The 13,953-nt window shown below is 43.9% G+C and overlaps 1 protein-coding gene across 3 annotated transcripts in view; it reads right to left on the bottom strand.

Moving 5' to 3' along the window:
- Window positions 1–13,953, bottom strand: part of LOC113214367 (glucose dehydrogenase [FAD, quinone]-like) — a 39,516-nt gene that overhangs the window by 8,201 nt on the left and 17,362 nt on the right. For all 3 annotated transcript variants that reach the window (XM_052275144.1, XM_052275146.1, XM_052275145.1), the window contains exons 8-13: window positions 13,162–13,275; window positions 12,557–12,676; window positions 8,374–8,562; window positions 5,011–5,136; window positions 4,557–4,676; window positions 1,152–1,220 (exon numbers count right to left, since the gene is read on the bottom strand). In XM_052275144.1, the coding sequence (XP_052131104.1) occupies window positions 1,152–1,220; window positions 4,557–4,676; window positions 5,011–5,136; window positions 8,374–8,562; window positions 12,557–12,676; window positions 13,162–13,275 (738 nt within the window). The remainder of the gene's footprint in view (window positions 1–1,151; window positions 1,221–4,556; window positions 4,677–5,010; window positions 5,137–8,373; window positions 8,563–12,556; window positions 12,677–13,161; window positions 13,276–13,953) is intronic.

Genomic DNA, 13,953 nt, shown 5'->3' with positions numbered 1-13,953 from the left:
TCGGTATCTCAATTCTTTCTCGAGTTATCGTGCGGACAGACAGACAGACAGACAAACAGACAAACAGACAAACAGAATGAAACTTTTCGGGTCAGTGGAGTAATGGGCTTCGCTAATCGCTCAGCCAAAAATGACAAAAAAGGAGAAATTGATTAAAAATGACTGTTTTTACCTAAAAATGACTGTTTTTGACTAAAAATGACTGAAATTGACGATTATCAATAAAGTCGGCAAGAGGTGAGAATTGTAGAGACTGGAAATGACTGAAATTGACTAAAAATGACTGGAAATGACTGAAAATGACTGGAAATGACTGAAAAAATGTCTAAATGTGACTGAATGTGACTAAAAACGAATAAAAATGACTAAAATGTGACGGAATGACCAAAAATTGACTGAATGACCAAAAATTGACTGAATGACTGAAAATGACTAAAAATGACTGAAAATGACTAAAAATGTGACGGAATTTTCATGTGTACAGTGACTAACAAGAGTGACGGACCCCTCGGTCTGGAATCGGAATCCCTGGGGACTTGCGATGCTCGCACTCCGGTCTCGGTGCGCACTCGTTCGGCGCTCGAGCGGCCCGTCCCCCGCGCGCATATCGCCCGCCTCCACCATTTGGCACGCACATACAGCGCACAGCGCACCCGTCGCGCACTTGTTGCGCACTCGTTCCGCGCTCACACGATTTTTACAGGGGTTGAGCGACCTCGAAACTCGATTCGTTTTAAACGTTGCATAATTTTACAAAATTTTGTAACTTGTTTACTGACACAAGTGCCTGTTTCGAAGGTCCTCATTCAAAACAGGCACGACAGTCGTCTTCAGCGGCCTCGAGGGGTCCCCCACACGCCAACTCGTTGTACACTTGCCCGCGCTCAACTCTCGCCTAACTCGCGTTCAACTCGCGACAACTCGCGAAAACTAGCAAAATCTCGAGTCAAAATCGCGAAAACTCGCGCCCTACTCGCGGCAACTCGTCGTACACCTATTTTGGGAGTGGGGGAGCCCTCAAGCGGCCTTTTAAGTCTAGTGCTACAAAATTGCAAACGGATCTGCCTAGCTTTTAGTTTCAGTGATTTTTGTCCACTTATTTCTTATTCGGTCACACTGCGGTGTGGCGTGTTTCCACCTTATAGACGTACCTCAAGACGTGGCGTAACAACGGCGAGCTTGTCGCTATCAGGACCCATGCTGCACGTGGACGTAGGGTGCTGGTGGGGCACGAACAATCGTTAATTGTGAGGTGATGAACGTGCCCCCGTGACCATAATGCCCGGGGTATAGGGGGGGCATGTTCATCCCGGGATGAATATGCCCGCTCTGTGGTGTACTGTGATACAGGGCATGTTCATCCCGGGATAAACATGCCCCCCAGGTTTGTCCGTCGTAGGGGGGCATGTTTATCACGTGATGAACATGCCCCCCTATACCCCGGGCATTATGGTCACGGGGGCACATTCATCACCTCACAAAACTGAGACCAAATATTTCTGTAAGGATGTTTCCTGTAATTTTTACCCACAGTTTTCTGAGGTAAAATATGCGAGAAAAATTATTTTCAGTGGGTGTTTCTTTCTTCTATTTATTTCATATCGTCAATCGCTGACAGATTTCTCTGGTGAAACTGCTTGAATCGCTCGAACTCTTGGTGGAATCGAACCCTCGACCTTCTGGTCGTGAGCCCGATGCCTTGCCCATTGCGCTACGGCGCGCTCTATGCAGGTAGCCGGTAGCCCGTCCGTACTCCATCTCATGCTTCCTACTGTCCACGCGACTTTTCCTACGGATTACTGCCTTCTCTCTTAATGTGAGTACGTTATTATCCACAAAATAGGATTCTTCCCGCTGTTCGCTGTTTGAACGCACTGTCGTTCAACATTCTGGCCAATTTGAACCATATTGCTTATGTGCTCGAAAAATTATAGAAAGTATCTGAAAAACTTCATTACAGAGCATCTGTAATTTTACTAATACCTGTAAAATTACGAGAGTACGCGGGGATTTTTACAGACGCTTGTAAATTTACAGTAGTTTTCGCGAAAACGACCGAAATCTGTAATTTAACAGGTACTTGTAATTTTACCATAGAATTTCGGTAAAACTAACATCTTCTGTAAAATCACACCACTATTTCTGTAATGGATTATACGAATTATCGGTAAAATCACTATTATTTTTTACAGTGTGTCTAAAGAATATCATCCTCTACCTCTAAAACGCTTGAAGACACGGCAATTCTAAGGACTGACTCTGTTTCAGAATGTGCTGTTCCGGATATTACTCCCTCTGTCTTTTTTCGATTTGAGGCCTTCTTGCATGTCTTGACGAGGGGGTAATCACTACAGAAAGTAGGTGTACACATTTTTAGAAAAGTGAGTGACAAAAAATTGACTGAAAGTGACGAAAACGGAAAGAAAATGTTTTAAAAGAGACTAGCCGTGCGTTGATCAGATCAAAAATGAATAACATAGAGTCGATACAGGCATAAGAATGTGGTAACCATTGAAAAACAACTGAAAAGTGAAGGAAAATTACGAAAAGGGAGTGAAAGTAGGAAAGTTAAGAGTTGAGGTGTACGCATTTTCTCGAAGTGATTACCCCTTCGAAGGGATCGTGTCTTTATGTACAGCCGAGGGGTGAACAACTGGTGTATTCCTCTGTCCCCGAGGCTTGTATTACCTAATATTACCGTATATTACCATGTATTCTATGTATTACTTTGTGTTACCATGTATTACCTTGTATTACCTTGTATTATATTGTATTACAAGATTTTTTTTTCTCTGTAATACCTTATATTACTCTGTAGTACCATATATTACTTGTAATATCATGTATTTCTTGTAATACCTTGTATTCCCTGTATTACCTTGTATTACTTGTAATACCTTAAATTACTTATAATACTCTATATTACATTGTAATACTTATATTATTTGAATTCTTGTAACCCTCTGTATGACTTGTATTACCTCGTAATACCTGTGATACCATGTAGTATTACTTTGTATCACCTTGTATTACCTTGTAATGCTTGTAATACCTTGTAATACTTGTAATACATTAATATTACCAGTATTACCTGTATTACATATATTACCTTGTAATATATTCCTCTGTCCCCGTCTCAGCTCAGTTGTTCACCCCTCGTGTACAGCGTGGTCATTTTCGGCGTATTTGCGTCGAAAAGGCACTTCTAGCGCCCAAACGCTGAGAGATAGAGCGAAACGGACAAAATGTCGGCCTAAAGAACGCCACTTTTTGGAGTTACTCCTTAGAAGATCATAAAAAAAATTAAAAAAAAAATTGACCACTCTTTCTTTTCATACCAATTTCAACCCCTTGGGGGTGGTTGCCAGGACGCGTTTTTGTTTTCTAGGAGTGAACTTTGAGATACCCTAAAATTTTGAAGTGCAGGTGGGCTTAAAATGGTTATTCTAGGGAGACTATAGCGAAATGCCGAAAATCTATGTCAGATGCAATACGAGAAATATTGTTCGTAATTGTTTTAGAACTTATTTTCAGGTGATATGTGAGCTATGGTGCGACTTAATCTACAAAAACTATGCGCAAATCTTTCATGAAAAACTTCTGTGCACTTGGTTTTTTTGATGAAATTGGTGGCACTAACTGCTTGAAATGTGCGCATCTTTCTATGGACATTAAAAGTCAGCAGAGATTGGCACAATGCCGTGCCCAGATTTTCTTTATTTCTCTTTTTATTTAGCGGAATTCCTTTGTTCAACTTTAGCCCTATGGGTTATTAGAAATCACGGGCTAGTGCAGCTAAGTGCGTCAAAACATAATTTTACCGACGGGAACTCCGTTTGGGCGTCGGTAGCGTTTTATCAAGCCCTCTGCTTGACAAGTCCACTGTAAAAATAATAGTGACTTTACCGATAATTCGTGTAATCCATTACAGAAATAGTGGTGTGATTTTACAGAAGATGTTAGTTTTACCGAAATTCTATGGTAAAATTACAAGTTCCTGTAAAAATACAGATCTTCAGGACAGTAGGAAGCATCAGATGGAGAACGGACGGGCTACCTGCACAGAGCGCGCCGTAGCGCAATTGGCAAGGCATCGGGCTCACGACCAGAAGGTCGAGGGTTAGATTCCACCAAGGGTTCGAGCGGTTCAAGCACTTTCGCCAGAGAAATCAGTCAGTGATTGACGATATGAAATGAATACAACAAAAAAAAACAGCCGCTGAAAATTTTTTTCTTGCATATTTTACCTCGGAAAAATGTGGGTAAAAATTACAGGAAACATCCTTAACCATTTTCACAGAAATATCTGGTATCAGTTTTACAGAAATGTTGATGAGTTATTTTTACAAGTGTTCTGTAATTTTACAAGCAGTGGTAATTTTACCAGACTTTCACTTGGCAACCAGTATACCTACACTTTTTCTGTAAAATATCCCCCGAAATTTTTAACAGTGTACGGTAAACGATAATTTGGCTGTAGCTTTTAGAAAATATTTGTTTTGTAATGTTCTTATTGCTATGGCAAGCGATAGTGAGTTTAAGTTTCTATTTCTCACCCCGTTTGCCGAGCCCACTCCGTTGAAGGTGCATTTCCAGAACTCGTCGGTGTTGAAAGTGAGCTTGGCGCACTGCGACGGCACATTATGGCTCATAGTGATGCCATTGTCGCGGAATACCTGAGAAAAGGGTACCATTATAAGAAAGTTGGCGCTACCCTTGCAAGTTTATGCAAAAACCTGATGAACTATTTTACACGAAGCTTGTGAAAATCTGTGAGCGAGCATGCCCTGTTGCGTACTGTCAATAATCATCAGTTATGAACAAAATTGTTCATATAATTCGCAGAATTTGCCTGTATAATTGTGTAATAAAATAAAGAGAAACACATTACATTAAAGAGTTGAGACTAATTTGGTGTGTTACTCTTGTTTAACCCGGCATGCACCACAGTTTTGCACAATGTAAACAACATATGTATCCTTATTAATTAGGTTTTTAAGTAAATCTGACCTTTGTAGAGTTGAGTTTGACGGCGAGTCTAAAGGCTTCGTAGATAGGTTTTAGATCCGACTCGTCGCCAAATATATTGTAGTAGATGAGGGGCATTCCGTACGGATCCGTCTTGTTTAGAAGGATCTGTAGAGCAACAGGGCCGACGAAATTCAACAGAAGAACGATATCACGAAGTTAAAATGTGTACAATAGCTTTCCTTCAGATCTGTGTAATGCAAGCCTTGTTGGTTATCAAGCTTCATATAAGAGTTTGGTACACACCTGTCGACTCTCAATTGTCATACTCCATAAAGATCATAGCATGATCTCAAATAAAGCAGCCCTCAGTAGAATCTCATCTAATTGATTTACCCAGCACCTGCCTCAGTGACTTACACTACAACATGGTGCAGTTGATGAAGGAGTTTATAGCTAACAAGCAGGCCCGCCCTTCCGCCAAACAAAGTTGCCAGCTCCGCTTCGCTCCGCCGGCAGGGGCCGGGTCTGCTTGGCCTGCCGGCGGCGATGGTCGGGCCTGCGGCCCGACCATTGCTGTCACGCGATTTGCTGAAGAACATGGTCGAATGATGTAGCGGGTCTTCGGCCCGCTTAAACCCGTCGTCTTTGAGTTTGCCCCAAAGACTCGGGAAAGGGATGTAACCGAGAGGTATCTCACTTCGTCCAATCAGTGTACGGTCTTAAAACTAATCATTTTCCAATCACATACCAGTCATTTTCCAATCAGTCCAATCACTCCGATCATTTCCACAGATCAATCAAATTTTTTTGAAAACAAAGTACGTGTACTGGCATTTTCCTGTGAATTTCTTTGCATTTTGAGTTGTTTCAACCCTGACAGAAGAAGAAATAACACGCTAAAAACATATTTTCAATTTACAATGCCGAAGAAGGCCACATACATCAAAATTATGTGAAAGGGATGTTGTTTTCACCATTTTCAGTCTACATGCACCATTTTTTGACTCAATGTCTTTAGTCTGCAGCCCACATACCTCACAAAATTGGTTTTTAGAAATTTCTTTTTGTTTCCTCCAGTCACAGACATTTCCTGTTCCAATCAGTTTCTATTCAAATTCCAATCAGTCCAATCAATTTCCAATCAATTTCCAATCAATCTCCAATCATTTGACTCCAGTCAGTGTACACCTACTGGAGAAGTGACGTACCCCTCGGATGTAACGGTGAAGCACCGCGACTACAACCCACCCCCTCTGCTTACAAGACGTTTTTTGGGGGTGGGGGGAGAGTTTCCTTTCCATTTTGCGGTTTTTAAGCATTTTTCTACAACTTATTGTTCACAATGGCAATTGTTAGCTTATTTTCGTCGAAAAAACACCCTCTAGCGCCTAAGCAGTTAGAGATGGGGTGAAACAGACAAAATTTTCGCCCAAAAGCTCTACTTTGACGAGTTACCCCTTAGGAGAACATAAAGAAAATACTTTTGGGGAGAATTTTTGAACCTTGGATACCCCCATTCACACCCTTAGGGGTGGTTGCCAGGATTTGCCGTACGCGTTTCGTTCTCTATGAGTGGACCTTAAGATTCCCTGAAAATTTCAAGTCTCTAGCATATCTCCTTCTAGTGGAACAGCCAGACACACAGACAGACACACACGAGGTCGTTTGCATAAGCCCGCTCGATAGTTTTTTCAAAGCAGAAGGGCGGGCTAAAAAGTGAGTGCTCACTGCAAAAACGTAGGAGTACGTGCAGCAGCCCGTAGCGGCTGAGCTTTAGTCGTTAGTGTGGTAAAATTCTCGAGGGGGAAATCACTTGGGTCCGTAGCGTACGGGCTATTTCTGGTATTTCTCGAGTATTTCTCCTGCCATTTCGGTTATTTGTCGCCTATTCCGGATTATTTCAGGGTATTCCGCGGTATTTCGTAGTATTTTAGGGGTATTTCGCGACTATTTCACCGACTTATTCGTGTCTATTTCCTGTCTATCTTGCTCTAATTTGCCCTTTATTTCGAACTATTTCGGGGGAAGCTGTGCGAACTATTTCGCATGTGATTTCCCCCTCGAAAATTCTCAAATGTAACGGCTAAAGGAATATAGAAATAGTTGAAAGGCCAGGGAAGAACGTTAGGGGCGGGGGGTGAAAGGAGGGGGGGGGGCACTAGAATATTTAAAAATTACCATAGTCCATAACTTTTTTTCCTTCTTTGATGTTCCCAGTTTAAAATTTTGGTTCTAGATTTTCCGGTGTCATTTTTAGTTCTCAGTAATTTGAAATGGGAGTATCAGCGTCACCACGCTGACGCTCGGTCCCGCCGCGGCCAGGCGCGCGCCGACGCCCAGCGCGGTGCCGGGGCAGCGCCTGAGATAGTTATGCGTGCCGATTAAGCGCACCACTCATAAGATTTCGAGGCATTATGCTAGAGCGGTCTCACCCGCTGTCTAAGGGAGTCAGTCTAGTTTTACACCTCAAACCGTTCGGTTTGGACCACGCTGGTCGTGGGTCCCTGTCCACCGTGGTGTTGGACTATAGAGTTGCGCCCGTGTGGGCCAGTCAGTGAAAGTGCAAGTGTAGATACCTAATCCCGGTGTGTCGAGTCAGTGCTGCAACAGTTAGTAGCTTGGGGTCTTTTTTTTACGAACCCCGTTCAATAACTATTGGGTGTGAGGCGTACCACCAGGCGAACCACTTTATATACGCATCATTTTGAGGTGACGGTTGGTCTTTTAGTTACCCCCACTTTCCGGTATTCTTGTTTACATGTAAATTTAAGGAAAAATACGCAGGAAATAGCGTAAAATTACAAGTGTGTGGTAAATTTACAGACTTTCGGTAAATTTACCACACATTCAAAGGTAAAAATACACTTTTGGTATTTTTGTTATACAATTACAATTGCTGTAAAATTACCAAAATGATAATTTTACATAAAATGTGCAGGAAAAATACCACAGTCTGTAAAATTGCCCCACCACTTCTGTAATAAATTTACCAAAACTTCTGTAAAATCACTAATAATCTTAACAGTATATAATCACATTAATGGCAGAAAAAGTTTAAATAACCAGATAACATTAGTCCACCAAGTTCACTCTCAATGCACCAGAAATAAAAATCATATAGTTATTATTCCGAAGATATATTCTGCTCACTGTGGAACTTCAAGTGTCTTGTATCAAGCTATTTCTCTTGTTAACTGTATATCAGAAGATCTGCTACCAGCAACCTCCGATTGGAAATTCAAAAGAATGGAAAACACGCTTCTACCATCAATTTGTGCGTACATTTTACAGTTAATTTTCAATTTATCTACTCCACAATTATTAATTTGTTTGCGTCCGTACAGGGCAATTGCCCTTGGGCTTTGCATGTTACTTAGATAAAAAATAAATAAACTGACTTACCTGTCCACGACTCTTGGGATGGAGGTTTATAGCGTTAAAGCCAAGCTGGTTAAAGTAGGTGCCAGCTGTCTCGGGTGTGGCACAGTTTTTGCCTTTGGAAGTCAGGTACTGGGAGCCGCCGATTGGAATTTGTATGTCAGGGCGAGGATCACCGGCTTTTTGGTATTTGGACCGGAAGAAAACGTTGGCCTGCGATAAAGGAACAGCAACGGACGAACTTTTAAAGAGAAATTGTGGTTCAGAGCTGGTGGTAGACAGTTTTCTATCATAAATCCAGCCCACTGAGCTATTTATTATTTGCATTCTAATCTCACATCCAATGCTTAAGGTCAGGTGGGCCGCTAGACAGCCTAAAAAATCTTTGTGCTTTAGAAAGTTTGTTTTGTTTTGCTTTTTAAGTTATCGTTTGATCTGTTGTAACACAGCCTTAAAGAAAGACGCGAGGTGGACCGCTGTCGAAAGACGGCGCCTTTACTCCGAATGCAAAGAGACGTGACACTGGTCCTAGAATTCGTCCACAGCCTTGGATAACAGGTTCTGTGGACAAAAACGTGGATTTTCTCTCAAATTGTGTAATTAGAAAGATCAAAATGTCTCCGGAGAATGTGAAAGAAATTTGTCTGGCCGGTGCTTAAATTTGTTTTTAACTTGTGGAATAGCATTTTGTCCACGCCTCTGGACGTTTAAACACGTTGACAGTTTTTGTAAGGAACAACAAAACGGGAGCTTTAACGGAATGCCTTCTTGCTGACAAAACAGTTTTGTTGGATTGATTGGAATGTTTCTGTGCACATCTATATTAGAGACTTAGAGATGCATTTTTTTCTAAAACTGGACAAGTGTTAAAATTTAAACAATATGTCCAAAATTTTAGGAACAAATTCGCCTCCAGTCTGGTCGTGGTTCATGTAACAATGTTTTTCTTGCGCATTTTCAAGCTGATTACTTCACGCGGAACTCGACGAAAACGGCAGCCTCCCTGACTGCCAGCACCTCTGTCAGATTTTAACCTTCATACTTTCAAACTGCACAATGAGCGTAAGTACACTCTTAATGTGAAAAAACAATGTTTGTGGATGTCAAAGGTTTCATATTTAAGATAACTTTAAGATGCTAATCTGAAAAAAAAAGGTGTGTCAGAGTAGTGAAAACACCCCTTTCCCGGAATTGATATCGACTCGGGTGGATACATTTCATCTCCAGTTTAAATACTTAATGTGTAAAATTTAATTTCGATACTCTTCAAATTTATATCGGAGAACTGACTATAAGCGAGGCTGATCGGCGATCGGCCAACAAAGAAGATTCGAAAACAGTGTTTGTTAGAATGGTGCTCGTAGCAAAAAAAATATAACATAAAAAAAAACGAACACTGTTTTCGAACCTTCTTTATTGGCCGATCAGCCTCGCTTGTAGTCAGTTCTGTCATAAATTTGGTCTACTTCCACCAAAGCACAGCAGAAAATTGATCCGTGGCGAAATCGCGGAGAAATTATAACAACACGAGACGCGTGCACGGGCCGGCCAGGACACATCGAGCTTACTCTGCCTTCAGAATATCTTTTCACTCACTTCGGACGAACGAAACTAGTTCGCAGGCTCACTCACTAGGATGTAGCTTGACTCGTACCCTTTCGATTCACCACTCGTTGTCATAGTTTTTCAGACGTTTCTATAGAATAGGTTTGAGTTTACTCCCTACCAACAGAGATTGGTCACAAAACGTCAAAATGATAAAAATTCGCATCACTATGACGTCTTTTTGGACCCGAAAACGTCATTTTCACATCACTAATACGTCAATCTGACGTTTTGTGACAAATCTCTGTTGGTAGGGCTGAAGCGCTAGAGTCGGGCGTGGCTCGCCCGACTCCTGTCGCGGCGCGCCGAGGCCGCCGAGGCGAGTGGTGGGGGGCCGAGTCTCGCTATAAGGTAGTTGCCCGATAAGAGGAAACAAGAAGAAGGTAGCACCGAGGAGGTTACGTGGCGTAGCGCCGTCCCTAAACAAAGCAGAAGATGAGCGACAGTCTAGCAGAGGTTAGGATGCGTGTCGTTACATTTCAAACAGTTTCGAACGGGCCAATGCATCTAGCACCTTGGTACCAACTATACCAAAGTTTATTACGACAGTTGAGTCATTATCATTGAGTTAAAATAGTACCAATTCAATATGTCCGTACACTGACCTAAACAACGACACCGGGCGGTTTGGAAGATTGTATAACCTTACTTTTTAAAGCCAAACTTTGCAGAAGCACTCTTTGACACAAGGTTGTTACGCCGGTCTACACCGAGAAAAATGTTTCGCTGATTCAAGCATAAAATGATGCGTGATTTGGCAAATAATGCACCAATGCGTGATGGCTCTTAAAAAGTATCTTTGAATCTGGCATCAGATGCGAGATCTACGCATTAGTGCGAGATCCAGGCACTTGCTGAATGCTTGCATCAAGTGCCGTATGCTTGACCCACGTATTCAATGCATACAGCAGCCATCATATGCTTGTTGGAAAACCAAGTATCTTGTATGCGGAATCCACGCATCAGCAGCTGGTTTCAGCATAATTTTCTCTCCGTGTAGTATGAACCCAATTTTTCTTAACAAATTCTAAAAAACTCTATTTATGATCACACATCTACTTGCGCCAAAACACAGTATGGTCGCCGCACGGTAAAAAGAACATCATGAAATTCAAGTAGATTCCTTGAAAACTGTCTTGTAAACCAAGAAGATGGCGTGAAATCCAAGATGTCATTTTTACTGTGCGGCGTTCTGCTTTGTTTAGGGACGGCGCTACGCCACGCCACCTCCTCAGTGCTACCTTCTTTTTGTTCCACTTATCGGGCAACTTCCTCATAGGCAGACCAGAATAAGTTCACACTTTTCCTCTCCCCCTCTCGCCTGCGATCTCCTGTGCTGCCCGTGCTTCAAAAAGTGGGACCTCAGGCTGTTCTCACTATACTGCATGGGATCACTCCGAAGCGCCGCGTAGCCACCCCATGCTAAGGTGCCCAAACCAATAAAGTATTCCGGTAAAAGTGAAATGCAAAAGAATGCGGGGAACAAGAAAATGGAAAATGTACCAGGTGGCTGATTCACGCCGCGCACTTTAGTACTATGCAACCCGCCCGCACGGCTCCATCCGGGACTGCATACCCATAAGGCGCAGGGGACCGGCTCCAAGCACCAAAGCGTCGCTCCACCACTGTTGTTGGAGCTTACGCCTAGGGGCGTTACTAGGGGTTGTTCGCGGTCTCGCGCGAGTTCCCGCGAGTCCGCCGGGGATAATCCGTGAGTCAGCGGGGGCAACTCGCGGTTCTACGGGGGTGACTTGCGGATCCGCGGGGGTAACTCGCTGTTCCACGGGGATAGCTAACTGAGCCCGCGGACCGTGGCCCGTGGCAGGATCCGCGGACCGCGAGCTACCCCCACGGACCCGCGAGTCACCCCCGCAGACCCGCATGTTACCCCCGCGGACTCACGGGTTACCCCTCGCGGACCCGCGTGAACTCGCGCAAGACCCTAGTAACGCCCCTAGGCGTAGGCTCCAACAACAGTGGTGGAGCGACGCTTTGGCGCTTGGAGCCGGCCCCCTGCGCCTGATGGGTATGCAGTCCCGGATGGAGCCGTGCGGGCGGGTTGCATAGTACAAGAGTGCGCGGCGTAAATTTAGCCACCGGGTACATTTTCCATTTTCTTGTTCCCCGCATTTTTTTGCATTTCACTTTTACCGGAATACTTTATTGGTTTGGGCACCTTAGCATGGGGTGGCTACGCGGCGCTTCGGAGTGACCCCATGCAGTATAGTGAGCACAGCCTTAGGTCCCACTTTTTGAAGCACGGGCAGCACAGGAGATAGCAGGCGAGAGGGGGGGAGGACGCCCCTGGGCGTTTGCCCCAACAACAGAGGTGGAGCGACGCGTTGGCGCTTGGAGCCGGTCCCCTGCGCCTGATGGGTATGCAGTCCCTGATGGAGCCGTGCGGGCGGGTTGCATAGTACAAAAGTGCGCGGCGTGAATCAGCCACCTGGTATAAGCGTATAGTGATTTCCATTATGTCGTTCTTTATGGGCTTTACCAGAATGTTTTATTACTATTTTGAAAAAAGAAATATGTTTTCCCTATACCTCCATGTACGCAAGAACGCATCTGTTCATGTGTGGTGTAGACCGCGTAGCCTTACCGGGTTGCCAGTTGCCGTGAGAGGGCCCATCCTTTGCTTGACGTATTGGGAAACAGTGGAAATCAGCTGCTGTTGTGTCCCTAGAGTTGCCGTTTTGCTGAGCTGGAACTTGACGTTCCCCTGAAATTCAACCGTTTTGAATTGTTGCCCATACATAGCACTAGGTACGCCAGACCACGTCTCGAGTAACAGGCTTCGCGATATCTCACGAAACACTGTTACGATACGACGCGCCTGGCGCGCATATAGCTAGGCCTACGGCGCTGACACCCGATACGAGTTAATGAGAGTGTATACGGGAATATGGCCTGCCGGCCCCAAAATTTGACATGCTCACAGCATTTGTCAGGGACTTAATGGCTCTCCTTTTTTTTTTTTTTTTTTTTTTTTTTGACGCTCGGCACTCCCTTGCATATGCAATATTTCTGTATTACAGAAAACTTGCAGTCAGTATCACACTGTGAATTACAGTGATGTGCCCGAACAAAATGACCCTGCAGTAGTGATTTCAATGGTGTGCTCGCCCGCCCAAATCAAAACAATAACCTGCAGTGAGTACGAATGGGATGACTGTTTGCCTGTTTGCAGAAGAAGGCAAATCTTACCTTGGCATACATGTGGTCATGAAGACGTTGCCCAACACCAGGCAAATCAACAATTGGCTTGATTCCGACATCACTAAGGTGTTGTTTAGGCCCAATGCCCGACAACATCAATACCTGCGGATAAGAGTGCCATTATGCTGGAACGCAATGTTTACTGTCGCGAAACAACGGAACAACGGAAAAGCGTCTCGACTCACTCGGGGGGTTGGGGTTAGATTCCAGCCCACACTGAATAGAAAGAATCATTGTTCCAACAACCGTCGTGTTCTTGTGGCCGGGTTGTTGGCCCAAAGATACGATGTTGCAAACCCTATGACAGCCGGTGGTTGTGCCACCGACCATTTCGTTGAGCCAGCATATCATGGTCGTTGGAATAGCGTCCGATGTTCATGAAGCCATTCCAAGAACAAAATGTTGTTGGCGGTGCAACTATCGTCGCTGGTACAATTATTTTTTTTGCGTGTGGTGCGAGGCAGCCGATTCGACTGTTTTACTTTTCGACACTCATAGAGGGTTGTGTGAACATTGTCTGCTAAACCTAGTGGAAACCTCAGACCAATGTCTGACAATCCTTAGTATAAATGGGCAAAGAACTGACTGCGAATAGGCCAAAGTGTGATAGAGGTTTGTGTGATGTTTTCCTGCCGTTTGTCGAGGGAAAATTGACTACCATTGACCGAAGTTTGGCAGCGAATCATCAGAATTTTGGCTGACAATGGCCTATCGTTTGACTGTGTGTTGGTCCGCAAGGATGGACATGTTCCAGACAACATTCAGACTACTTTTTAGCTT

This window comes from Frankliniella occidentalis, unplaced genomic scaffold (assembly GCF_000697945.3).
Source record: "Frankliniella occidentalis isolate FOCC.00 unplaced genomic scaffold, Focc_3.1 Scaffold525, whole genome shotgun sequence".
Lineage (NCBI taxonomy): Eukaryota > Metazoa > Arthropoda > Insecta > Thysanoptera > Thripidae > Frankliniella > Frankliniella occidentalis.
This window is presented reverse-complemented; position numbering and strand designations above follow the sequence as displayed.